The sequence below is a fragment of the Camelus dromedarius genome, chromosome 10 (genome assembly GCF_036321535.1).
Source record: "Camelus dromedarius isolate mCamDro1 chromosome 10, mCamDro1.pat, whole genome shotgun sequence".
Classification (NCBI taxonomy): Eukaryota; Metazoa; Chordata; class Mammalia; order Artiodactyla; family Camelidae; genus Camelus; species Camelus dromedarius.
In genome coordinates this window covers 71119829-71147617 of record NC_087445.1, presented here as the reverse complement: position 1 = coordinate 71147617, position 27789 = coordinate 71119829, and the positions used below count along the sequence as shown (strand labels likewise).

Genomic DNA, 27789 nt, shown 5'->3' with positions numbered 1-27789 from the left:
TATTTGAGTTTTTATTTCAAGCATGAATTACTTTTACAATTTAAAAAAGTTGTAGACACAGTATTAAAAATTTGAAAGCTAAACAGAGACACTATCTATTACTTTAAATTTAAAATTTTTTAAAATTGTGGCTTATAGAAAGTGTACATTTCTTCTGAAGTCTAAGCCTCCTCTAAATTATATGGTAGAATTCTATCCAAGATGCACCCACAGACCAGTGTTGGACCACAAACTGCTTATTCCACCAGCCCACAATGACATAACTACAGAATCTGAGAGCAAGCATTTGGAAACTTTTATAGCAATGCCCATGATATTGTCATTGTATTTTTTTAAAGTATTAGTCCTTAAGATTGGAAATGAAAAAACTGGTCCTTTTTAAGAAGCAAGCTTAAGAAGCACTAAGTTGGTCAATTCAGAAAACACACACCCAGTTAAAAGGTTGTTCCCATCGCTAGATGCCCATCAGATGACAGAAAGAGAAGGCACCGTTGCTGACAATTTTGCAGGTCAAGGCATGGACTGGGCTGACTTCACATGACCTGCCTATCTCCGTATGTCACACGGGATGCCAGGTACCAGGTAACCGAGGCCTCTGTGCCAGACCAGGGAACGGAGGGCTAAGAGTCTTTGAATGTCCACTAATGAGAGGACACCTGTCCACTGTGCAGGCATCTGGGAGGACACAATGCAGTGAACAGATGTGGGCTCTGGAATCCAGGGGGCCGGGGTGTGTGTCTGGACACCATCGCTTAACAGCAGTATTCTCTTTGACATATGACATTAACCTCTCCAAGCCTCAGGTGCCACATCTAGAAAATGGTGACAATAATCCTTATCTTTTGGATCTTTGTGAAAATTCAAGACAAGAGGTACAGAGTGCCTAGCACGTCACACAAACACACACCCCTACATATATACATACTACATACATATACAGAGAGAACATCTGTTAGGTGACAGGCATTCTGCACCTCTTGAATTGTCACAAAGATCATATATATGTTTATATATTTACATTTTTATATATCATATGTATTTTGGCAAGAGAGAAGTCACATAGATGGGCACATGTACTGGCACATGAGCTTATGGTTCCTGCCCCAATACCTGAGCTAGGAAATAAGTGACCATTAATTTGTTTGAATATCCATGCTTCAAAGTTGCTTTAAAAAATACTTAAAGAAGGCTGTTACATCAAGTCAGCAAATATTGTCTTGAGAAAAAGCCTTGTAGCAAGAATACACTGAATAAAAACAGCAACACACATGGTAGGTCAACTGTAACCACAATCCAGGGCTTAGGTGCAGAATTGTGGTCACCTCTTGGCACGATTTACAGGAGGTCCAAGATCACTGGATTCCTGCGAAGACAGGATGCAGGCCAACACATAACATCGCCAGGGCTGAGCAGGGGAGAGAAATGAGCGAGGCAGCTCCCGTCAGAGCCTCTTCGGCCCTCCAAGGGGCTGGTGCTCTTCATGGGCACAGAGTGAAAAGCCACCACTAGTGGAAGCTCAGAAGAGGCTGTGGATGGCCCCAGGGTCCGGGGAGTCCGAGTTCTTCCACTGCTGGGTCCACCCTCCAGTGGCAAGAAGGCACTGGACGTCCGTCCAACATGAATGACTTCTATGCCTTGAAGGCCCATGGGCCTGTGTGTCTGGCCCAGAGCTACAGGCCCAGAGCTCCGTCCCGGGCAGTGCAAAGAGACTGGCATTTCTCCTGCCAGACCCATGGAGATTGTTAGCCAAGTGCTCCTCATGTGTGGATAAATTCCGCCATCCTGGGGAATAGAAAGGCCTTGTGAAAACAGGAGATTTGAGCTGAAAGCTCAGAGGGCCTTGGAAATCTCTCCCATAGTTCAAGTTAACTCCTAATCCAGAAGAACCGGCAGGATGTTTGCAATGTCATTTAGGAAAAGAACCAAAATTCTGCTAATGTGAAAATGAGAAAACTTCCTCTCCATCCTGCCTTCAGTCAGAGGATTGCTCCTCAATTTCCAAATGATTTACTAAAATAATGACTGTACATTTCATAGTTTTTTAGATGGTCCAAGTTTCAAATATTCTGATCCCTGCTCAGACCACAAATAAGAAAATGTGTTCAGGTATCTTACTGAAGACAAATAGTAACAGAGGTCATCACACTTAAAATAGATGGGCTGGTCCCAAACACACAATCAGAGGGTTACCAGAAGAATCTCTCCCATTTCTATCCTCTCAACTTTGGCCAAAAAAGATGCAGTGTCCAGAGCAAGAATACATCAATACATACATAAAACCATCAGATAATAAATTTCATGTTATTTTACTACAAAGCCAAACGCATGTGGACAAGGTTGCTATGAGTGGTCCTTCCCGGAAGCTGGAGCACTCCAAGACAGGCAGTTTTACCAAAAGGAAGGGTTTGGGTAGGTAGGGGTGGCGGTTTGAAGGGCAAGGTCAGGTCCTGTCCCTTTTCACAGCTGGCTCCCAGCCTCAGGAGACCCGGCCCCTCCCTCGGGGAGATGCTCTGGCTTCCTGGGGAGAAAGGGCATTTCCTAGGAGTGTGGTACAGCCTCGACAGAAGCACACAATGGGCTCTCTTGTTTCTGAGAGGCAAACCTGCCGCAGTGGGAGCACATGCCTGCGACGGGGACGCTCGTGAACAAGTCTCTTAATAGTTTCTCCTTATTTTCGGAAATAAAGCCTTAATACAGGACGTCCAATTAAGTTAGTCATCTGGCTATGCCTTCCTTAATCCTAACCCTTTCTCCCATCTCCTTCCTCCTGGTCCAAGGCCCCCTAAACATCCAGGCTTTTTGAAGAAAAGCCAATCTCCACACATTACAGGGCGTTTCTGTAGAGATGAAGCCTGCAGAATGGAGAGACCTAGTGAAGTATGTCACAATGTGGCCCCAAGAAAAAGAACAAGGTGGTTTTATGTGGATAAATGACAGCAAATTAGCCAAGAAGAAAACAAAATGTTTTTTGCGTATGTTGAATGTAGCGCTTTTCCTCTCTAACAGTGCCTGACTAAATCCTCTCTTCCCAGTCACAATCTTAGTACAGGGCTCTCCCAGGGTCCAAATAAACAAAAAAAGCTGTTGGCAAATCAGTGGTATGTGTTGTAATAGAAGATGTCTTTAAATTGCATTTGGATCTAATGCGTCCAAATGCATGACTAAAAAGGCTCACAGAATTAAAAGTAATCAGCTCCAAAGATATAATCCCACTTCTACCCCCAGAGCCACTGGGTCTGGCAACTTTAGAATCATAGTCAAAGAAATGCAAATTCAACGGGAAGACACCACGTGTTGTCCAACAGTGCCATCATGACTAATGGGACTGGGAACTGCTCTGTTCTTTTTGGAAAGTAATCTGGCAGTAACCCATAAAAAAGTTTTGAACATTTCATTTATTTTTTTAATGTCAAACTTATAAAAAATTGCAAGAATAACAGAATAAACTCTATAACCTTTCACCTAGCTTCACTAATTGTTAACATTTGCTCATTTCCTTTATTTTTATGTGTGTATATATGTATACATATATACACATACACACACACATTTTTTCTGAACCATTTTGAGAGTAAAATGCAGGTATTATGACTCTTCACCATTAAATCCTTCAGGATTTTATTTCCCAAGAACAAGATGGTCCTCTTACATAGTGATTAAAAATAAAATTATTACATTCAGGAAATTTATCATTTGTATAATAGCATTATCAAGTTCACATTCAAATTTGCTAAGTATCCCAATGCTATTTTTATTGCAATTTTTTCTTCACCCAGGATCAGGCACTGCATTTAGATACTATCTCCTAAAAAGTGTAATGAGCATACTGTTGACACAGCAGTCCAATACCTACAGAAAGGAAAGCACTATACATAAGAAGAGATATATGTGTAGACCTACATTTAGATACAGATATGAATATAGATGTTTACTGAACAATTATTCGCAGTAGTAAAAATCTGGAAATAATCAAAAGGGCATCACAAAGGGAACTTGCTGAAAAAAATTATGGTACATCCAGACTCTGTAATATTATGCAGCTATCAAAAATAGAGAATTTAATCCGTACATATCAAAAAGTTAAAAATAAATTTTAAAAAATCTGTACATATTGACCTGGAAGGATGTCCCTGATCTATTGATGACACAGACAAGTCCCAGCACTGCTTTTTGCTCTGCTTTCAGTTACTGTGGAAAGGGATGGAGATCTAACTATAAAGCACCCCTACTAAAAAAATAAAGACCTCTGAAATGATTTAACCCTTTTTATGGTAAAATGACACACATTTACAGAAAAGCACATTAAACAAATGCATGGCTTGATGACATTTTATAAGCTGAACACCTTGTAACCACTACCCAGGTTAAGGAACAGCCACCGCAATCAATGCTGAATGGATCCAAAAAATGTGATGTATACACACAATGGAGTATTGTTCGACCTTAAAAAGAAAGGAATTTCTGACATGTGCTATAACATAAATGAACTTCAAGGATATTATGCTAAGTGAAATAAGCCAGTTACAAAAAAGGCAAACATGGTATGGTTCCACTTATATGAGATACCTAGAGTCATCAAATTCATAGAGACAGAAAGTAAATGGTGGAGACTGGGGGACAGGGAGTTGTTTAACAGCTACCTAGTTCTGGGTCTGCAAGATGAAAACAGCTCGGGACACTAATAATGTTGCACAATAACGTGACTGTACTTAACAACTACTAAACTGTACACTTAAAATGGTTACACACAGTTTACCACAATTAAGAAAAAAAAGTCACCCTCAGAGTTCCTCCACGTGCCTTGTCCCAATCACAAAAGTCCCTCCCTCCCATCAAAAGTAACCACTATCTTGACTTTCCTCAAATTTCTTTATAATTTTATCACCCAAGTTGTGTATATGAAGGCATCACTGTATCACCTTGCCTGCTTTTTAAAAATCTGATGTATATATTTTAAGTTTCTTTTAATCTATAGGTAATCTCTCCACCTCTTTATTTTTCTTATAATGTATATGCTAAAAAATCATGGCCTAAAAAATGTTAAAAAAAAAAAAAAAAGCTTAAATGAAAAAAAAAAATCATGGCCATTTGATCTACAAAGTTCCTACTCACAGTGCAGGTCAGCATGTTCCTCTGTCCTTGTATTTCCTGCAGATTGGCAGCTGGACCCAGAGACCTGATGAGACACAGGTTCAATCCCTCTGGCAGGACTGGGAGCTGGGGTTGTGTTGTTTCATCAGGAGGCACATAATGTCTTTCTTTTTGTGATGTTGTGGCTATTTATGCTCAATGCTTAGATCTATTAATTCACTGGGGTTATAAAATGCTGATATTCCAATTTTAGCATTTCTTTTCCATTTATTAACTGAAATAATTTAATAGAGAGACATTTTGCCTCATCCACAATTTGGTTATCCAGTTCAGTTCAAAAGTGAAAAGCAGGACAAATACTGGATTCTTTCCTTATATTTTTCAGTTTTTAGGACAATAAATTGGTTCCTTATCATCATCCAGTGATGACCTACTGTTTGATGGGTTTCAATCAACTGCAACTATTATCCTTTAGAAGCTCAAACTGTCCCATCATTGGGTGGTGGGAGCTTCCTCTAGCTGTCTCTGGAGTCCTTTCTACATGACTCTAGTAGTCCTTGATAGCTTCCTCACTGGTACTGGAAAGATGTACTAGGCTTATGTTGAACATTTCCTGTCCCAGACTTGGAATCAACCAGTTCTCTGGGAAGCCCTGGTTTCTTTTAGGGATAAATGATATTTCAAGATCACAATCTGAAATTCATACCAATATTTCCTATTCAAATGCAGGACACTTTTGTTCTAACTAACCTCATCTGTATCTCCTTTCTTCCACATCGAAAATCCTGGTCCCAAAGACAACAGGATAGAGAGGATTACAGTACCCAATAATTATTCATTTACTTTATCCTACATTATACTCACAATAGTCTCAGAATAACGATACAAATGCTATCACCATCAATATAATTACTGAGAAAAGGTATCAAAATTTTGCATATATTCTCTCCATTCTCCATTTTTTTTATAGTTTATACTCTGAAAGTCATATTATATCCATTATATTGGCATATAGCCATTACTTGCTATAGTCTCCTCTTTAATATTCATTTAGTCTTAATTCTGCAGTAACTGAATGTTTACTGCTCTCCATCAATCTTTACAGTGATGCTTCTATAATCATTTTCATTGTCTGAAGCTTGTTCTCTAGTAGATTTCTCAGGAAGGGCTCACAGGAATAATATTCTCTGAGGCCCTGCATGTTCATAATAGTTCATTTGTGTCCATTATACTTGTAAGTTAGTTTTGCTGGATATAAAAACTTTGGCTACATTTTTGTTTCTTTTCTTATTTGATTATGTTACTCTACTTTCTTTCAGCAAAAAGTGTGTCTTTCAAAAAGATTGATGATAACCTAATTTTTTTCTCTTGTAAGTCATTTGCTGTTTTTGCCTAGATGCCCAAAGGATTTTACCTTCTCCTTTAATATCTGGTAGTTTACCAAGAATATGTCTTGGTATTGACCATTCTGGGTTGCCTCATGGTATGTTCTTTCAATATATAGTTTTGAATCATGTTTTCACTTTGTGAAAATCTTCCTAAATTATAGTTTAAGTATTTGTCCAGTCCCCTTGCCTTTTTATTCTCCTCTTTCAGGGATTTCTGTTATCTGTATGTTGGATTTTCTTTGCCTATCATCAATATTTGTCACCTTTTTTCAAAGTCTTATTATCTCTTTCTTCATTTATTTTGATCTTAAATTTTTTCCTCCCTTAAGGCATTTTCTGTTATGTTTTTCTATTCTTGTATTCCTTCCAATTCAACTTTCATTTCCAAAATAGCTTTTTATTTTCAATGCTTTCCTAATTCTGCCACCTCATTTCTGAGATTTTTCTATTTCCGATTTAGGTTGTTCATGTCTTACAGTGTGATCTTAATAGCTCTTAGCTTATTTTAAAATAGAAAGTTACAGTTTTTATCTGTTCTGTGGCATGTCTTTCAGGCGTGCTTTCACTATCTACAGAATCCTCTCCTTACTCTTTTCTTCTTATAATAACTTTGGAAGATTTGACATCGATAATTTTCTGTTGCTTATTTATGTAAAATTAGTTTTCCTGAACTTTTTTACAGGGGAAACATGGTTCAGGGCAAGCTTTTCTAATTTCATATAACTCTTCTTTTGGTTACTTTCATGTCGTGTTCAACAACATGCTGTTCCTTCTTGAGATTTCTCACACACACACACACACACACACACACACACACTTTTACTTAGACCTCCTTTTTCCTTAACCATAACTTTCTGTATCCTGTTCATTTTTAGTCCTCACCCATACTAAATTCCTCTTTGGGAAGTAAACCCTGGTGAGTTGGTCTCAAGAGCTCACAGGGGCTGGCCCATAGATCTCTTCCACCCATCCATTATTTGAGTGGTCAAAATTCCTGTCAATTTCAGTTGCTATTCTCACATTGACCTGCCGAACTTTCCAGTGAATTCCTGTTGGAAATTTTGTGGTTCTCCTATTCTCTAGTCTGTCAATGCCCCACTACTTACTTCTGCTTTCTCTTATATTGGATCTGATACTCCACAGGTCTTGTTGATACTGGTGTGGTGTATCCAGCCATTTATATTTTGATAGGGATAACCTGTCACTTAACTTTATTATAAATATTGTTCATGGCCTTCAGGGTTTGCTACCTAGTTGTTCTGGATGCTCCTATGTGGGGATTCAGAAAGGAAAAAGAACTATGCTGCTGCCATTGCCACCTTCTCAGAATCACTCATATGATTTTTTTAATGGACTCCTGTGTCTGACTTTTTTTTCTTTCATATTATTAGACAGGAAACTAAAACACCAGGTGGTCTGGTTCCATTCCAACACCTGGCAACACCAATGCTTCCCCAAAGACCAAAGACTCCAGGGGACCTGGCTTCACATCTAAGCTGAAGACACATTGGCTCTGGTAAGGGCAGCCAAAGTCTTAGCACTGCACCCTGAGGGCACTCATCATCCTTCCCTATGGTCTTCCCAGCCCCAGAAAACTGGCCTGGGGCAGGCTGAGCAACCTCTAGGGCTGAGAATTAGAACACCAGGCCCAGAGTTCCAGCTAAGAGTCCTGCTGGACAATGCTGTTCTAGGCGCAGCCTAACTCGCTGCCTTTCTACATGGGGAACCACTGTAAAGGGAGTTTTTAAACCTCATAATTGCTTTGTTCCTTTCATGAAGCTAAAAACATGACTCAGAAATACACAAGCAAACAAAAACAAATAGAATATAGAGGCTAAGACATCAGCCAGCAAGGTCCATGGGGACTTCTAAAGGAGAGGCACTACAGCTTTGTGCCTAAGAGTACAGACTAGCCCTTCACTGGCCAATATGGTGGCCACTGTCCACATGTGGCTACTGAGCATTTGAAATGTTCTCAGCACTTTAAGTTTAGAATACATATTGAGTTTTACAGATTTTGTTTGATTTAGTTTGAAAAAATAATGTAAAGTATCTCAGTAATTTTATGTTGCTTATAGGATAAAATGACAATATTTTACCTAAGATATGCTATACTAAATAAAGAATATTTTAAAAATAATATCACCTCTTTTTTAAAAAAATTTTTAACTGCATACATGGCTCAGATTATATTTCTGCTTCTAGAACATCAGAAGCCCTGGTTTAGAAGACGAGACAGAGAATGCCACTTAACTGTCTGTGTAAAGAGGTGACTGCCCTCTCTATGCATAGGCTTGCTCATCAGTATACTGGGAATAATAAATATACCTAATTTGTGAGGCTATGGTAAAAACTAAGTTAGATTATTGCATGTAAAACATTTAGTACAAGAGCCAGACAAAGCAGGTGTTCAAAAGCGGGAGCTATCCTTGTTATTACCATCCAGCATTAGGTGAATAATCAGGACATGAAGGTTTCAGACCTGGCTCTGCCCACATCTGGCTATATAATCCATGTTAAAAAAGTTTCTCTCTTAGACCCTTAGTTTCTTTACTAGAAAACTGGGAGCTGATAATCTGTCTCATCGGGTTGTTCTGAGGACTGAATTCTTTCAGTCACCATGTATTTACTGAGCACCTACTATGAGCTAGGCACTATTCTGGGCAATGGGGAAAGAGCAGTGAACAAGTCAAATAAAGTTTCTGTCCTGAGAGAGTCTGTACTCTAGTGGAGGAGACAGACCATACAAAACACTATCATAGAACGTAATGCTGGGTGGTAACGAGATGTGAAGGCAACAGAGCAGGGTCACAGACGAGAAAGTAATGGAGAGATGCTACTTTAGCATCTCTGTGAAATTCCTCTTCAAGGACCAACTTTTGAACAGAGACTGGGAGACGTGGGAAAGAGTCATCAGGGCTGAAGGAAGAATGAGCACAGGGTGCTGTGGCAGCGGGACATCGAGTGGTCTGGGGAACAAAGAGTCAGCCAACGTGTAGCTGAAAAGCAAGGAGATGGAGCAGGAGAGGAGGCCTGGCCAGACCACAGAGGGCACTGGAATGCATACTCATTCTGGTATGAGGGAGCCCCTGGAGAGTTTTACACAGGTTTTCAGACCCCTCAGACACACTGAGGGGGGTGATGCATGTGCCAGGCTCAGAATGGTCTGGCCCAAAGTAAATGTGGGAGCCGGTGATGGTAGAGCCAGGGATGGGGCCCACCTAGCTCCCCAGCATCCTGGAGGGCGCGAAACCTATTAAAGCAAAGGGACTGGGAAGAAGTGGGCATGGCGGGAAACACTTCCCTGGTTCTGCAGAGAAGCACAGCCCTGCGACAGCGCTTGCAATCAGGCTCGAGGTCGCCCCAGACAGAACCAGCATCCTCCCCCTACCCTCAAAGTGTAAAAGGAAAAAACTAGCTCATGGTGAAGTGAGGAGCCAAGTCTGCTTCTCCATCAGAAAGAACCACAGAGTGAGACCAGCAGCAACACACTGGTTGAAACAAAAACAATTTTTTTAAATGTGTAATTACAAAATTCATTCAAGGGGGTGGGTATAGCTCAGTGGTAGAGTGCATGCTTAGCATGCATGGAGTCTTGAGTTCAGTCCCCAGTACCTCCATTAAAAAAAAAATAAAAAACAAAACAAAATTCATCCAAATAATATTGTCTATCATCATACAAAACAGTCATTGTAAAAATATAAAAATGATAAATAAACAAAAAGAAGAAAAATTAAATTCCAATTACCTAGAATCCTATAACCAGAAACTACAGTAAGTAGTATGTTGGGCTACATAGATACCCAGACATTTATGAATATGCAAACAGAAAATCTAGCCCTTTTCTTATGTAAATATAAACAGTATGTGTTGTACATGCTTTTTAAAAATGGCATTATTCTCTGTAACTTGCGTTGTAACCTGTTCCTTTCACGTATTATTCACACATACTGTGTACGCCTTCCCAGGTGGTTAAATTTCCAGATAGACAGCATCCTTTTTTAATGTGACATGGTACTTCACAGAGACTATTTTATTCAGCAACCCCCTGCTGTTGGGTATATGGGCTGTGTCCAATCTGAGCAAACAACCCTGAGCGGCGGCCCCCTCCAGCAGCCCACTGCGGTGCCCGGCCACCCCCATCAGGCCTGTTACTTACAGCAAACTCCTCGGGAGTCACTTTCAGGACATCGAAGACAACGGCATCATAGCTCTTGCTGGCATAGTCGCAGCTCTGGCCCTCCAGAGAGTCTGAGCTGCTGCTGCCCTGCGGAGGACAGGGAGAGATGGGGCCACCTGAGCAGTCTGGCCGACTCAGGATCCCCGACTCCCAAGCCTCAGAACCGAGGACGCTGACAGAACCGTACAACGAATGGTAAAAGCTTCTGTTGTCTAGTGCTTTCCTCTATTCCAGGCACTGCTTTAAGCACTTCACACTCATAATCTTATTTAACTCTCATAACAACTCCCGGCGTATACACTCTTATTATACCCCTTCTCCAGATAAGGAAATAGAGGCCATGCTACTTCCCCAGGGCATCTCAGCTGGGAAACGGAAAAGCCAGAATGTGAACTTAAGTTTTGTATCTATCTTACCCCAGAACCTCAGTCATCGCACCCCAGCTGCTTCCGGCTGGCTGTGCGGAGGTGCAATGAATAGATATGGCCCCCAATCTTTCTTCAGAGAGAACCGGTCTTCACATCTTAGGAAGCCTGAAGAGATCATCTGTTTTGTTATGTCTTTCAAACATTACCTGGTTTCACCTCTTTTTTTTTCTACTTGAAGTCATGGCAGGAAATTATTATACAAAATGTTAAACTGGCTCTCAAGGCTTATTTCATGTAAGGGCCACTTAAAATTCAAAACCTGTTGGCTGATGAGGTGAGAGGTAACCGACTGGCTTTGGAGACGGTGTGAAAGTTATATTTAGTTGAGCCCCTTGTTAAGAACAACACCGTGAGCCCTGCATGTACCGGAAGGGTCTCCCGTAAAAGAACAAGCTAAAACTCCCCGAATGTGGCTGGCTTCATGAAACCCAACACTGTGGGGATCCCAGAATGTTGAACATACCTTCTCTTCAATTTTACTTAATTTCATCAAATTCTACTTTGGGGAACCAATTGAGCTTACCACCCAAAACCTGTGCCCTGTTCATAAATGGTTTTATTCGTCTCAACCCATGAAGAGGGATTTTGTGGTTTCCATTAACCTCAACATCTTGGACTAGGATTTAGAGAATATGCTTTTATTAATTCCTCTTTATTTCACTCTTTCCAAAACGGCTATATCTGGAAAAACTTTGCAATCTTACTGGAAACTGGAGTGTGTTTAGGCCAGGGAGGGAAACCAATAGTCAACAACTGAAAATGTGAGGTTAAAAGGAGGGCGGAAACTTAAACCTGTAGATTTCAATAGGCCTGTGTCATTTAAAGGCTTTACAAATGAATCTACTGTACCAAAAACTCTAAGATGATCTTAAGAAGCTCTGAAGTCAGCCAGGCCGAGTTAGAATGCCAGCTCCACGCCTGCTGCTGTCTGACCTCTTCATTTCGCTGGGTCTCAGCTCCAGCTATAAAATGGCGCTATTAGAACCTGCTCCCCAGGGCTGGGGCACAGCTTATATAAAACAAAGCTCACAACACAACTGTGGCAGGATCCCCTCCCTGGGAGATGCTGATTCAAGGCACCTGGGTGGGCTCAGGCATGACTATTTTAAAAGTTCCATGGGCAATGGGATGTCCTCCCCTGAGGAGAATCCGTGTTAAACTCTCAAAAAGTAATAAAGGCTAACCCTGAGTGCCTCTGGAATTGGCCATCTGTTCTACCCCTCAGTCGTGCACACAGACCCTGAGCAGACGGTCTCCGAAAAAATCACTGCACGTCCACGTTCCTCTTCCACGGAGCAGCCAGGACCAGGTGACGGGGCTGACTTTCTTCCAGGGAGCACAGTGTCATCATGGTTGGACCACCGGCTCCAGAGCCCCAGAGGCCTGGCTGCGAATCCCCACCCACCGCTGACCAGCTGTGTGATCTGAAGCCAGTTCATCCACTGCTCCCTGCCTTAGTTTCCTCATCTATAAACTGGGGATGGAACGATGTACGTGCTCGACAGGGTTACGGTGAGGATTCAGTGAGATCACGCCTGTAGAATGTACCAAAAAAGTGCCCGGTATACAGTCAGCACTAAGTCATGGGTGTGTATCTGTGTAAACATGTCATTCGGTCACCAAAATTTACTGAGCACTTCAACTAGACAGATATTCATTCATCTGTTCATTCAGCAAATATTTATTGAGTACTCACCGTGTTCTGGAGACACATACACGTGTATTTGTATACATACACTTCTGGACATACATACAGCATACACGTATGTGTATGCACACACACGTGTATATACAATATTCATAGAGAGAGACCAGAAAAGAAAGTTCTGCTCTAGATGGAGTGTAAATTATACATGGAAATAGAAGTCTGACTCCTCTAGTTACCAGAGTCCATTCCTGGAATTTCAGGTTTTATAACTTTCCTGTAACACCCCATTGCACCTGCCCCAAACACACAACTCATACAAGGGGCCTTATTTAATCAAAAGTTGCCCCAAATACATGCAGTGGTGGTGGTGGTGGCAGTGGTGATGATGCAGTGACTTTATTTAAACCTGTATTGGCGCCATCAGGGAATTTTAAAGGTACCCACAAGTCTGCTTTCAGAACCAGAGATCAAACTAAGGAATTTTTTAAAAGAGTTTCAAGCAATGAATTGGTTCTGTGAATTCGAGCTGACTGCCCAGGGTCATTTCAAAAGCCCAGCTCAACCGTGAGGGCCTCGTGAGCTCGGAACACTGAGCACTCCCCTTGCCAGTATGTCACAGGATCCAAGCGCTACGCATCTGACATGATGGTTTCTCTGGGCCTCGGGTGACACCCACCCCTCCTGCCTGCCTCTGCTCCATTACAGAACCTGGAAAGCAAACTCCCAAACCCCCAGGGCAGGAGCCTGAGCCCAGGCCACTCTCCGACCACCAGTCCTTATAGCCATTTCCTACTGGGCAAGGTAAACAGGAGCACGGGGCCAGCTGGCATCACTTCTGTCTGACTTCATTCTGGAACGTGTGACTTATTTATAATCGGCTGCGGCTTCTCTTGGGAAAGGCCTGATCCCTTCGTGCCACCAGGATGGAATGTGGCACTTGGTACGACTGGACTGGGCAGGTATTTGTTTTTCTTTGAAGAGGACGACTTCAGAAAACACGCTGATCCTCAGGGCTGACTGCCTCCCAGATCTCACGCCTGCCGCCGGGGCCTCGGGAGGGTTAAGAATGGTGGTATTCATGGAGCCCTGCAGGCCCGTGGGCCACGACCCAGCGGGGCCTGGGGCAGCTAGAGGAGCCAAGCCCCGCCCCACCCCGCGGCCCAGTTCTGCAGTCTCTGTACCTGTGGAGTGGCGGAGGTGACCAACACGCTAGCCATCAGACCATTCCTCTTGTACATAGTCTCCGGGCCACAGGGAGCTTCAGGGCAGCCTCTGTCGGTGACATAACCTGTCTGGAGAAGTCCTGCAAGGCAAAGGAGCTCATAAACACCAGCCTTCAAAACCAACTTAGTCCCACCCTGGGAGAGAGTCGTGCGAGACTCGAGCAGGTGACCCCAGAGAAGACCTTCAAAGAAAAGTTACAAAGCTGGTGGCCTTCAGGCTAAATATGGCTCACAGATGTAGTCTGTTGGGCTCAAACAGGATTTGGTATGTTTTAAACTAATCACCAGCATTTAAAAACTGGGAGGTTTCATACAGAATTCTGGATTTCTGACTCTCCTGGCAGGACTGGGCCCCCCCCCCTTGCATGATGACCATCAGCTGCGCTGAGCAGTGGCTGAGCCTTGTACTGGAGCAAGCGCCTTCAGACCCCGCAGCTGCTTGGGTCCATGCCTGGCCCTTGCAGGTGCTAGAGTTTGTGATCTTGTGATCTTTTTTTTTAAAATGAGGCAGGTGAAGAAAACAAACTGACCCTACAGTGCTTCCCTGTGCCCAGATCGTTTCCTCAATAATAACAGGGATACCAGCTAAGACACCCAGAGTTCCCGCCACATGTCATGCACCCTACACACACGAACTCATCTAACCCTCACAACAGTCCTCGGGCAGGTTCCAACATTACACTCATGCTTCACATGGGAAATCTGAGGCAGAGAGTTAGGTAACTCTCGTGCCATCCCACCAAACCATCATCACTCAAGACCCTGCTTAAATGTCATTTCCCCTGGTTATTGCACCTGGACCAAACTAGAACCAGTTGCTCTCATGCCAATGTGTACATACCCCTAGTAGGGCATTTACCACATCACTGGACATCAGAGCACTGTAGCCACCACCAGCTTTTCATCAGGAAAGCAATCAGGATGTAACGGGGGAAGGAAAGGAGAAGACAGAGGTACCATCTGGAAGCCAACTACAACTGTCAGGCAAGGGACAAGGGTCCTCTGAGCTAAGGTGGCAGCAGTGACATCACAGAGAAGGATACAGACTGAGAGATGCTAAGGACAGAAACTCAACAGGAACTGATGGGGTGAGGGGTTGAGTAAGAAGCAGCTGACGATGAATGGCTTCTGGCTTTAGGTACCAGAGGATGCCACGCCCTTCATCAAGAAAAGAAGCAGAGATAGTGTGGCAGATTCGTGGGAAAGACGATGATTTTGACTTAGAACGTGCTGAATCTGTGGTGCCCATAAGAAAATCAATCCTGGAAAGCGAGGTCCAACCCAAAGGTCTCTGGGAAGATGGCCTAGAGGCAGATCGAAAGGAAGAAAATGTCAGGCTGATCTGGACTCTGTCTGTAACCCTCCCGGAGCCCCCAGCCACAGGCCCATCACAGAGCAGTGTGCCGTGGAACAAGTCAAAGACCCAAAAAGGAAGGTCAAAACAACCAGGCTCTGTCCCTGCCCATCTCCAAAACTGCTCCAATATCTTCCTCCTCAACCATCTCCCCTGAAAGAGCCACTGACCCTCTGACCTTCCTCCCAAAAACACTGAAAAGAACTAATCTGATCTATAAACTACATTTGGGGGTCAACTGGAAAAGATGAACATGGATATTAAATGATACTGAATTACTATTAATTTTCTTCGGGGTGATAACAGTGTGGAGGTTAAGCAGAAAAAGGTCCTTATCCTTAAGATGCACGTGACTTTTTAGAGGCAAAGTGAGTTTGCCACATTCTTTCAAATGTGTCTGTAAAATACACAGAAGTAGAGATAAAGCACATACGGCAAAATGTTAACAATTGACATTCATTGACAGGAGTTCATTGTACTAGTCTCTCAACTTTTCTCAATACTTGATAATGAGAAAGAAAGAGAAGGAAAGAAGGAAGGAAGGAAGGAAGGGAGGGAGGGAGGGAGGGAGGGAGGAAGGAAGGAAAGAGAAGGGAAGGGAACAAAAGCAGGAAAGAAAGGGAAACTGCTCAGGTAAGTTTTCCCTCAGAGTCAAAATCCTCTTTCACGAGCAGGAGTTGGGTGCACTGAGAACACTCGTTTTCATCATTCTTTTCCTGGGAGAAGCCATGCTCACCACTACCAAGGACCACGAATCCACGGCTGGGAAAGGTTTGTAAAGCAGCCGCTCGAAAGATTTGAAGAAATATTTAGAAAAGAAGACACATGAATGGCTAGTAAGGGAAATGCCATGGGGAAGACACAAATCAGAAAGACCATGAGATATGGCTTCACACCCACTAGGATGGCAACACCAAGGCTGGCAAGATGCGGAGAAATGAACCCCTCAGACACTGCAGGTAGGAAGGCAAGAGGCACAGCAACTTTGGAAAATATTCGGCAGTTTCTTAAAAAGTTAAACATAAACTTACCAAATGACCCAGCAATTCTAAGCCTAGGTAACTACCTTTAAAGAAGTGAAAACGTATGTCCACACAAAAATATGTATATGAATTTATTCATCTTAGACAAAAGCTGGAAACCACTGAAACGCCCAGGGACTGGCGACTGGATAAGCGATGTCATCTAGCCATACAGTGGAATACTACCCAACAATAAAAAGAAATGAAACACGGATACAAAGTATGACATGAATAAACCACAAAAACATTACGCAAAGTGAAAGAAGTCAGACACAAAGGACTGAACTGCAGGAGGCATTTTTATGAAATGTCCAGAAAGGGCAAACTCAGAGACAAGGAGCATGTCATGGGAGGCTGGGGGTGGAGGCAGGACTGACTGCAATGAGCACAAGGGATTTTTCTGAGGTGTTGGAAACGTGCTAAAACTGGACATGGAGACAGTTACACAGCTCTGCACACTCACTAAGTCACAGAACCTGGAGTGGGCAGATTTGACAGCATGTAAATTAACCACAGTGAATGCAGCAGCACCAGCTCTGTCCCATGATGGTGACCTGAACTCACACGTTTAACTCCCCACTTCCACATCCCTCTGAAATAAAGAAACATTAAAATACTAAAAACAAATTGTATTAGCACATGACAACAGACAAAGGTTATTAATAAGCAAAAAAACTTCAAAAATTTCCAGGGCAGAAGAGACAGGCCTGGGGGGAGAGGAACCAGCTGGGAACAGAGGCAAGGCCTCCTAGGAATGAAGTGGGTGCGACCCCCCAGCGAAAACCCCCGAGAAAGCCCTGAGACTTCCAAGTGAGGAATCCAGAAACTGAAGAGCTCAAAGGTAGCGTAAGGGGGTCACGCTGCTGGGGCTGTCTCAGACAGACAAACCAGCTCCCGTGGACTGGGGGTCGGGCCAACTCAGCCAGGCTGTGCCGCGCCAGAACCGACCAGCCTGACGCCCGGAAACTGTTCATCCATCCGAATGAAGGGACTCAGTCCAAGCCTGACAGAGTCACCACGGGGAGACAAGTAGGACACAGCCAGCCTGACCCTCCCGGGGCGGACTCAGCGTGCTGCAGTTCCGGGCTGAGGTGGCCTTTTCGGCCTTTAGGGTGTGCCCAGCACTCTGAGGGGCTCCCCAAGCTCGAGGCCGTGGCTCTCCCCACTGGCCTGAGCACCGTACAATCCCAAGTCCTGCAGCCCTTCAACCCAAGGGCCACGGTTCCGTGACCACCACCTGCTCACTCCCTACTTCCCATCTGAAGGCCACCGCCAACTCTGCCCATCTCTCCAGCGCCCTTTGGTGGCACACTCGGGCCCCCGCCCCCCATGCCCACAACGCAAACAGGGGTGCTAATGCTGTGTAAGGCGTGGGGTAAACACGACATTTTTAGCTCACTTGACCTTCACAACAACCCCATGAGGTAGAGGCTACTCTGATTCCTGGGAAAGAGAGGTGACATAACTTCCATTAACGGCAGGACTGGGGAGTCCAAACCCTTGCCAATGAACACCAGGGCTTGGGCCTCCGTCGAGAGCCTAGGTGAGGAGTGGACAAGAACACGCACGGGAAGCGCTCGGGCCGGGCCAGGCACAGAGCAAGCACCCACCAAGGCTGTTAGTTACTATCAGTGCTGATCAAATCCCACAGTTCCATTCATTTATACCTATCGTTTTTCCCTAAAACAATCAACTTCAGACGTTAAAGAAAGAACAGCATTGTGCTTTGTGAAACCACAGGCCTCCTCAGCTGGGAAGGGGATTTCCAGCTATGGGCTCCAGGCCCCTAGGGGAGCCAGGCTGAGTCCAGGGGTCTGCGTGGGGCTCCTCCTCCAACAGGCCTGACCTGCCTGCCCGCCCCCCACCTGGGTCCAGCCCACTCAAAGACAGTGTGACAGCCGATGCCCACTACCATCATGCTTCCTATAGGCAGCCTGAGCTGGCAAGACAGACGCTTGTTTCCAATCTGACTCCTGCATGTCTCACCACTGACAAAACAGCCTGATTTATGGGCAGTGACTCTCAGACAACTTATAGTTCACATGCTAAGAAATAAGAGGACCAAGCAGATGGAACATCCTTTCCAGGGCCCAGAGGAACCCTTGCCCATCCACTTGCAGTCCCTGAGTCCTGGTCAAGCCCTTACTCCTGGACAGGGACCAGACTCCCATCAAGGGGGTCAGCCCAGCCCAGGCCCCTCCCTGAGAACCCTGCCCAACTCTGGGAAGGCCCCTGAAGGTGTTGACCATGCCTCCCAGGCCAGACTAAATGGACCAGAGAGGCCACTTGCTTCTCTGGGAATTCAGGACCTGAGTACCAGTCTCTACTGGTCAATTGAACTGAGCACTATGCCCTCAGGAGGAGAGGATGGCCAGAGCCTGCACAGCTCAGGGAGAGTCCGCTCAGAGCGGGGAGGCAACAGAGGCACAGAGAGAAGCTGACGAGAGAGCCTGTGTCTGAAAGAAAAGCTCCCACCCCCGAGCTCTGTAGCAAACACTCCTTTTTCAGTGTCAGGCAGCTGGAGGAGATTCCCAAAAGACCTGGACCAAGGCTATTACCTAAACATCAAGTTCATGCCAAGCCACCAAAATCTGACTCTAAAGACACAAGGGGGATCTATCCTAGAACTGCTCCATCCAATCATTCATCAAGCTCCTACTTTGTATGGACACTGTTCTAGCCTGGAGTTCCTTCCACTTTTGTGCCTGGACCCTTTCAGCAGTCTGGTGAAGCCTATGGGCCCCTGTTTTTAAATGAACAGACTAAAAATAACACAAGAATCCAATTACACAGGATTACTCAGGAAACCAATTATATTAAAATATTAAAATACAGTTATTAAATTATTTTTAAAGCAACTTATAACGCAGTGATCTATGCATTTCTTCATGTAAGGGAATTTGTTTGTTTGTTTGTTTTTGCATTAAAGAGCAGGATCTATTGGTGGGTCTAAAAACCACCATAATTTCAAAGTAGCTATGAGCACAGATATTCTGAGATGCATGCCTACAATTATTATGTGATATAGAAGTAGCTGTAATTTTTATTGGTGACAAAGTCCCAGGTACTGTTAATATTACTGTGGTTTACTGGCTACATTGGTAACAGAGAGATGCTAAATTTCAGTTAGAAGTTAGTGAGAATATAGGTGTCATTTTTTTTCCCATCCAAATTCAGAGATGGCTGGTCAAGAACACGGTTCCAGGCACTGGGGACACCAAGTGAGCAGGCCCTGCTCCCATGGAACTTACATTCCAGTGCAGGAGTCAGAAAACACATGTGAACAAAGAGGGTAACTCAGATCATGAGGAATGTCTTCAGGAAATAAAATGGGGTAGAAGACAGTATTTGCCAGGGTGGTCAAGGAAGGACTTCCTGAAGAGGCAGTATTTGAGCAGAAGCCCTATGAAGGAGTCAGCCATAGAAATCAGTGGGAGTGCTCTTTACAAAAGGCACAGCAGGTGCAACGGCCCTGAGATAAACAGGAGTTTAGCAGGTTTGTGATGGAGAAAGGTGGCCACAACCAGAGTTTAGTCAGTAAGAGGCAGTGGACAGACAGGCTGGGGCCAGAGGATGAAGGGTGGGGAGTTGAGTTTTACCTGGAGTACCTGGGAATGGGTTCTGAGCAGGGGAGCGGCATGATCTGATCTCACTGTTTCTGAAGATGCTATGGCTACTGTGCAGAGAACTGGATGGGAGGCCTAAGGATGGGAGCAGTGAAGCCAGCTCGGGGTAAGAGATGGTGATGGCTTAGACTGCTGGCCACAGGAAAAAGAGATGGATTTGGGAGGGGATCTGGAGATGAAACAGACAAGACTTGCTGATGGACTGCATGTGAGGGGCCAGGAACCAAGGCTGACTTCTATGTTTAGGGCCCGTTACTGATGGGTGGATGGTGGCCCAACAGCCACGTGCTGCTCAACAGTTCATTCATTCCTTCACTCCACATCCACCCACTGACACCCTGGAGGACCACTTCTGGAGACCCAGAGTCGAAGATGATACAGCCCTGCCCTCCAGGGTCCTGCAGTGCAGGAGGGGAAAAATCCAGCAGGGAGATACTCACAGGACACATACTATAACAGATCATAGGTTCACCTTGGGGGTCAAAAAAGACATCACTGAGAAGAGTTGTTGAGCTGGGTCCTAAAAGGACCAGCAGGAGTGTTTCAGGACAGGAGCGGGCAGCAGGCACTCAGAGCATGTGCCGAAGCCGAGAGACGTGAAAGGATGCCTGAGATGCCAGTGTGCCAGGAGAACAGGGAGTAGGTTCCCTCCTCATCTGCCCCCAGCCCCTGCCCATCCTAGACTAACACGAGTGCTAATAAGCCAGGCAGAGTTGCTTAACAGACGGCCCCAACTCTATAGCCATGGGAACAGTATCTTGTGTCCTGTTCACTCCCTCAAGCGTTCAGCAAACTAGGTGACCCTTTCGCCAAGCCTGCTCTGTGCAGAGTCCAGCCAGCCCTCAGCCTCGAGCTCACACACGGTCTGATCACCACCGTCATGCAGACAATCTATTAGACACTTTGTTTTAGGCTCTAAGGATTTATATGCATTTAAAGAAACATTTTACAGATGAGAAAACTGAGGCTCAAAGAGAGAAACTACACTGTGACTTGCGGATACATTTTTACACACCTGCTCGGCTGTGCCCCCAGCCAGTCAGGGAGGGAGTCTGGCATAAGGGGAAGAGCATCAGCTTTTTGTGTTTGGCCCTATGAACCTGAGCCCACCAACCCCTACCTTTCCACCCTCCCTCTGTCTCGCCAGCTCACACACACAGACACAGACACACACAGACACACACACACACACACACACACACACACACAAAACGCGTGCGCACACACACTCATGCTAATGCCTCCTTGGAAAGAAAACACCGCAGGGGAAAAAGCGATTCTCATGATGTAACTTTGCAAGAACGTGGCAATTGTATCAGAACCACAGAACGATCCACCACGTCTTTTGTTTCTCTGTGACAGACTCTGGCCTCCTGCGTGTGGGCTCCTGAAGAGGGAAGGGGAGCCCCACTGTGATGCTGGTTTCCTTCCAGACTTTCAGGATTCTCCTTCCATGCTTCAGGTCCAGGAAACCAAGAAAATAACACGGGTCAGTCTGGTGCAGACCACTGTCTGAGAAGGCAGAAAAACCACTTTTTCCTAAGTTTACGGAGGTTGTTTCAAAGAAAATACACACAACCAGGAATGTTCAATTACAAGACAGTGATGGCTTCCAAATGTTTCAGACAAGCATAAGAACGGACCCCAGGCCCGGTTTCCAGTCTACTTTCTCACGTGGGGTAAGCTGCTCTCCACGGACTCAGGCAAAACTGCGTCACCTTTCTGTCTGCGCAGAAGCTGTAACAAAGGATGGAACCAAAGCGGGTTTCTGCCCACAACCCATTGTTCACTCCACGTCAGGGACAATTTAAGTGTACCGTTTTCATTCTCTCTCTATCTCTCTCACCAGCTACAGCACGTCTGTTCTGTGTTGTCAAGAGGTCTCCCCCTGGACAGCCACCACTCTGGAGCTGGACCACCTGCCAGGAGCTCAGGAGAGGCCCCTGGGGCGGATGGGCAGTGCTGTTATTCTGACCCTCTCCAAACCAGCTGAGCCTCCTGCTGGCGAGCAGCAGGGTCTGGTGGCTTTCAAAGCGAGGCTCCAGCCATGTGAGCACGTTAGATTTGAAATGCCACCACTCGGTGCACTCTTCACCTGCACCTTTCAAGCCACCCCCACAGCTGTCGAACATCCCACATCCCCTCCTCATTGGGGGACCGCTAATGGGCTGGGCGGGCTAGACGGCTGAGGAGGCAGCACTGGGTCCAAGTGCACCGCGGCTGTGCGTCCGGGGGCCGGTGCTGGGGAAAGAGAGCTCAATTTGGAGGCTGGGGGTCTGCAGACAGATGCAAAAGAGATAAAACGTGGATCTAAACAACTTTGAGAAAAGGAACAGGAGGGGCATCTTCCTGGGGATAATGTAGGGGACACCTACATCTACAGAGCCGAAGTAAGGTCAGCACAAACAGGCAGCAGCCCACAAATTCCCATGACGGGCGCTGACGAAGCGTCCCCCAGGCCCCGCACCTTGAGCTGAGGCCAGGGAGACAGAAGCCTGAAGTCCAGCCTCAGGGTGCCCGGCCTTCTCAAGTAGGAGGGCTTCCTGAAATTTTTACATGTGCATGTTAAAATTACATAAACTGAACTAAAAAGTATAAGATCAAAAATGAAAGTCCCCACCACCCCAGTCCCTGTCCCGAGGTTACAGGTGCACACAGTGTAGGGCCGCATTTACGCAGTCACACGGACGGGCATGGCAGACATACAGGGGGATATAAGCACGCATACACACACACACGTGAATGTGCTTTAGAGACGCTCCCCTTCAACACTAAAAAAAAGTTAGTTCTCTTCTTGATATCTGTTGACTGAGCTGCCGAAAACAAATGCCATTATAAATCACCAACACTTCTAACTGAATTTAAGTCACAGCAACATCTTACAGCCATTTGGAAAATAATGAGATGTACTCGCGGCACCTGCTCTTGAGTCTCCCGACCGCGCTGAGCACCCCAGCTCAGGGGTTGTGGGGGCCTCACAGCATCCTGTGGCTCAACACCCTCCACCCCCAGAGGTTCACAAGCTACAACTGCAGGCCTGGAGGCAGCTGAGAACAGGAGGGCCGGGGTGGGAGCCAGGTACCTCTGTGGTTTAGAGAACAGATAATTTAGGATTTGAATTCTCTCCTGTCGCTGACTTTGCACCCTGGGCAAGTTGCTTGGCCTGGCCAAGCCTCACTTTCCTCATCTGTAAAGTGGGGAGAGTTGTGGTACCGACCTCACAGATGGCTGAAGGGATCCTAGGAGGGTGCACGTTAGAAGCAGCAGACATGGTGTGTCATTAATGACAGGTTAACACCATCACCAGGACTTTCACCCTCCCTGGGGCAGGGTAGGCCTGGGCAACGCTCTCTCAGCCTGAGACCACAGGAGATCATCTCTAAATTAAGGCAAATGGGAGGAATGTGAATGAAAAGCATGCATTTCTCATAAAACTAGAAAAAGGTTCTCAAAAGAAAATGAATCCTCTGGTTGGCAGGACAGCTTTATTTTAGATCCTCTATGAAAAGGCCAGCTGGAGCTTTTCCAACCCTCACACAAGCACACAGAATCACTCTCGAAACCCAAGGTTCCTCTCTTCCAAAGCAGGCCTGCAGAAAACAGGCGGAGGAGAGAAGCCTTCACCTGCAGCCCCCAGCTGCCAAGACCTGATCTTTCCACAGGGAGGGAGGCAGGTTCTAGGAAAACGTGAGGCTTAGGGACTCATGGGGGAGGCCTGGAAGGCAGCTTCAGGAAATAGGGGTGAAAGGGAGAGTGAGGAAATGAGGGTGGGCCTGCTGGGGCAGCCCAGACGCCCTGGTAGCATCCTGACTGGCGCCCTTCCACGCTGGGAGTAGGGCAGTGACTCTTCCCTTTTTGCACATTAAGGATCCCGGAAACCAGACCAGGGGCCCGTTCTCTCTCCCCGAAGCTGCACAGCCCTCCCAGTCAGTCACCCACTTAATCTTAATTAAGGTCCAGGGAACATTTACTTTGGGGAAAGGCAGTGTCACCTGGAACTGGGAGAGCGGGGTGCCTGTGTCCTCCTGGGCAGAGACAAGCCCTCTGTGGAGGGCACACCATGCGTCACCCCCTCCACGCTGACCCACGCCTCTGCGCACCAGGACGGCCCCTAAGCAGCATCCCTACCACACCCCTGCCTCCTCGTGGCTTATTCTCAACACAGTGATTCTTTCAAAACATAAATCAAAAACTCACAGGACGTACACGAGAAAGAGTGAATTTTCCTGAACGCAGAGCACACCAAGCTGGAGGAAAGCAGGCTGCTTCCCAGACCTCCCTCCAGAAGGAAGCTGGAGAAATACCCTGATGGATAAGAGAACATGTCTGCCCAGGAGGGACCTTCTTATACAGAAGCCGGTGGGACAAGGAGACAGAATTCAGCCAAAGGCCTGAGATACTGCGGGACCTTTCAGGATGGGACCCAGGGGCAAGACTGCCCCGGGCGCCGTGTCACAAAAAGCCCAACATGCAAGAGGACCAGGGGTTCCTGGTTCTCCTGGTGCCCATGCGGGCAGAGAAGGGAAGGCAAGAGCCAAGGGCAGAAGGTGGAGACTGGGGTCTTCTGGAGATTTGAGGAGACTCCTGAGCACGTTATCAGGCTCAATATAAGGAGTTAGTGGAAGTCAGATTATTAATAATTTTACTATCTTGGGGTGAGGAAGTCCTCTCTAGTGCGATACAAAAGCTAGAAAATGAAGGAAACTATTGGGCAGATTTAACTACATTAAAAATTAAAACTTCTATACAGGAAAAGACATCATGAAAGAGATGAAAGTCAGTCAGTAAACAGGACAGGGTTCTGAAATGCCACATGAAATGATGAAGTTCTCTTAGGAGTCCCCTGCAAGAGCTTTGGTTCACTGTCTGCAGACGTGTGGCCTTGGCAAGTAGATCAGTATTTACAGATGGAGAAAGATGTCCACAGATTCAAGACATATTCACTCTTATTCATTTGTTTATTCATTCAACAAGTATTTACTGAAAGTCTAGTGTGTGTCAGGCACTGTTCTAGGTGCTGGGCATATAGCAGTAAAGAAAAAGCCAGAACTTCCCCAGTACATTGTGTACATTGTGTGGGGTAAACAGACAATAAAGCATTCAGTAAAACATATGGTATATCAGCTGGTGATAAAAGAGAAAAATGCGAATCAGGGAAAGGATATAGGCAGAGTGGGGAGGGATGGGGTTACAATTTTAAAGCAGGGGTGGGAGGGTTGGTCTGAGAAGTGCTCACTGAGAAAATGACATTTGGACATGTTTTGAAATATTTACACATCTATGTGAACACACACACAAGTACAGAAGGATATGTACTCAAGTCTTAAATGTCACTGTTTCTTACAGGTGCCACCATACGGCACTTTTACTTTCTACTTTTTGTACACTCCATTATTGTTTGATTTTTAAAAAAAAAATAAGCCTGGGAAACACTTGTAAGTAACACAGCATTTGGAGGGAAAACTCAAAGTGGACTTCCACAGACAAGCTCCAAGGATGTTCCCACAGGCAGTGATGAGAGGAGGTAGGAGTTATGTCTGGTGCTCTGGTGCCACCTGGTGGCCATTTCCTAAACTGATCGATCTCATTTCCAATCACTTCAAGGGAAAAAATAAAGATTCAAGACACACAACCTTGTAAAAACCTACCTGGCCTGTGGACGGGGACTGGAAGGAAAATGGACAACATAAAAGGTCTGATTTATTGGGGTGGCAGTGTCATGGTGGGATTTATTTAGCTTGGATTTTCAATCACATTTCTATGACGTTTCATTGCATTAACTGCAGCAGAGCAACTCTACGGGGCAACGGAATGGACTCACTTGAGGGACTGATTTGCAGTGAGAGGTGGGTTGGGTGACATAAAGCTGCAACTCAGGCCATCTGCATATGACCCCAAGAAGGCTGAGGGATTCATAAAGTAGACAGGACACACAGTGCCTGGGGGACAGGTCCCAGGATTCTGGAGGGGCTGAGCAGACACATCCCAGCCCTCAGATAATTAGCTGCTAACAGAGCACCTGTACAGACCACTAAACTGCTGCCTCCTCACCAAAGCCCAAAGGAAACAGGTGTATCCCATACACGGGGGCGGGGGGATGGGGAAGTGACGTTGATCTCAGTGAGGACTCCACCTGGAAGCCTTCCCTTCTCCTCCATTCTTCAGGCTCCTCCCTGTGTGCCCTCCGCTCGCCTGCTGTGGCTCCTGTCACCCTGACAAGGAAGTGCGCTCTCTGGACACCTCCCTGCTAGACCCTGAGCTCTGTAAGGTGAGAATCACAACTACTTATTCACCCTTAGAGAGCCCGGGGTTTGAATCCTATGTGATGGCAAGCAAGTAACTCTCTCAGCTGCAGTTTCCCCCTCTGTAAAGTGGGGATATAGGACTGCCCCGCCACATGGTTATGGTGAGGATAACGAACAGCACCAGCTGGCACTCAGGAGTAGTGGTGGCACCAGGCGGCTGTCGAAGCATCTTACAATATTTAAAGTTCCTGAACCGAGGCCACCTCTATGGAGTGTTCATCACAGCGCCTGGCACAGGGTGAGTGCTCATTGTTATTTTATCCCCACTTTTCCAGCACAGTCCCCAGCAGTCTCTTGTGTTCTCAATAAAAAGGAACGAACTACTTCCCCAGCTACTGCAGAAAGGGGCAAAGTCAGGGCAAGGCTGTGATGCTTAAGCCACCCACCAGCACCCCCAGCCACTTGGCTCTGCTGCCGAAAAGGCCCCAAGGACTGCACAAAAGGACTTCAAGGAGAGCATCTTTGCAGGGCTGGGGAGGGTGGGGGAGGCAGGGAGAAGTGATGCAAACACCTGGGGAGGGGGTTGGGGAAGCAGCAACACTCCGGGGTCAGGTTCAGGTTCAGCTCAGGTAAGACCCAGGTAGAAGCTGCCACCCAGAAGGGACCTCAGTTAAAAGTAGGTAAGGCGGGAGGGTATAGCTCAATGGTGGAGTGCGGGCTTAGCATGCACCAGGTCCTGGGTTCAACCCCCAGTACCTCAATCAATCAATCAATCAATCAGTCAAAAGCAGGTGAGACGTGCCTTAACAAGTCCTGATCCCAAGTGGTCAGGACCATGGGCCTCACAGGGGAGGGTCCATCAACTCACAGGCCCTGCCCCAGGGTGGGTGGTGGGGGGTGTGCTGTGCTGGGAATGTACAGTCCCTCTGCCAGCTCCTCCCCACCCAGCCCTTTGGAATTGGCTTCCAGCCAAGAAAGGAAAGCTGGGCAGACTAGAACAGGGGCCAAGAGGTCGCTGGAGCAGGCGGTGGCCACACCCGCCCTGCAGCCTCTCGCAGCCAGGTGTGCTCAGGAGCTGGTTCTTCTCCCTTGAACCACGCTCCTCCCTCCTCTCCTGCCTGCTCCTTCCTACTCTTTCCCAGTCTCATTTTCAATATCACTTCTGGGAACCCTTCTGTGACTCCCGAATACATTACATCTGCCTCCTACAGGCTTTCAGGGGACCCAAATTTCTCTTTGGCACTCATCACATTCATTGTGAACTGTGTTCGTCCTCCCTGGACCATCACAGCCGTGGCCATGCTCAGCTGCCTCCCCAAGATTTGCAGGAAGAGGGTCATGCAGGCAGCGTCAGGAACCAGACCACGGCTTCTGTGGCTCACAAACCCCTTTCTGAGCAACCTCACTCCACATGCTTCCCATCTCTGACTCTGAGGTTACAAAGGGAAAGAACCTTTCTCATCAGGTAGGGCCAGGGCTGCTGCCTAATTCTGTTTGGGTTCAAGAGTGAGATGTTCAAAAATGGAAGGTGTCAGATATTAACACAACTGACGGCCTAAACCCTCATCTTATAAAAAGGAAAAC

The 27789-nt window shown here is 46.1% G+C and overlaps 1 protein-coding gene across 9 annotated transcripts in view; it reads right to left on the bottom strand.

Annotated features, from left to right (window-relative positions):
• RALGPS1 (Ral GEF with PH domain and SH3 binding motif 1) overlaps positions 1-27789 on the bottom strand; it is a 259983-nt gene that overhangs the window by 210304 nt on the left and 21890 nt on the right. For all 9 annotated transcript variants that reach the window (XM_064490524.1, XM_064490523.1, XM_064490526.1 and 6 more), the window contains 2 exons: positions 13917-14038; positions 10639-10746 (listed from right to left, as the gene is read on the bottom strand). In XM_064490524.1, the coding sequence (XP_064346594.1) occupies positions 10639-10746; positions 13917-13973 (165 nt within the window). In that variant the 5' untranslated portion in view covers positions 13974-14038. The remainder of the gene's footprint in view (positions 1-10638; positions 10747-13916; positions 14039-27789) is intronic.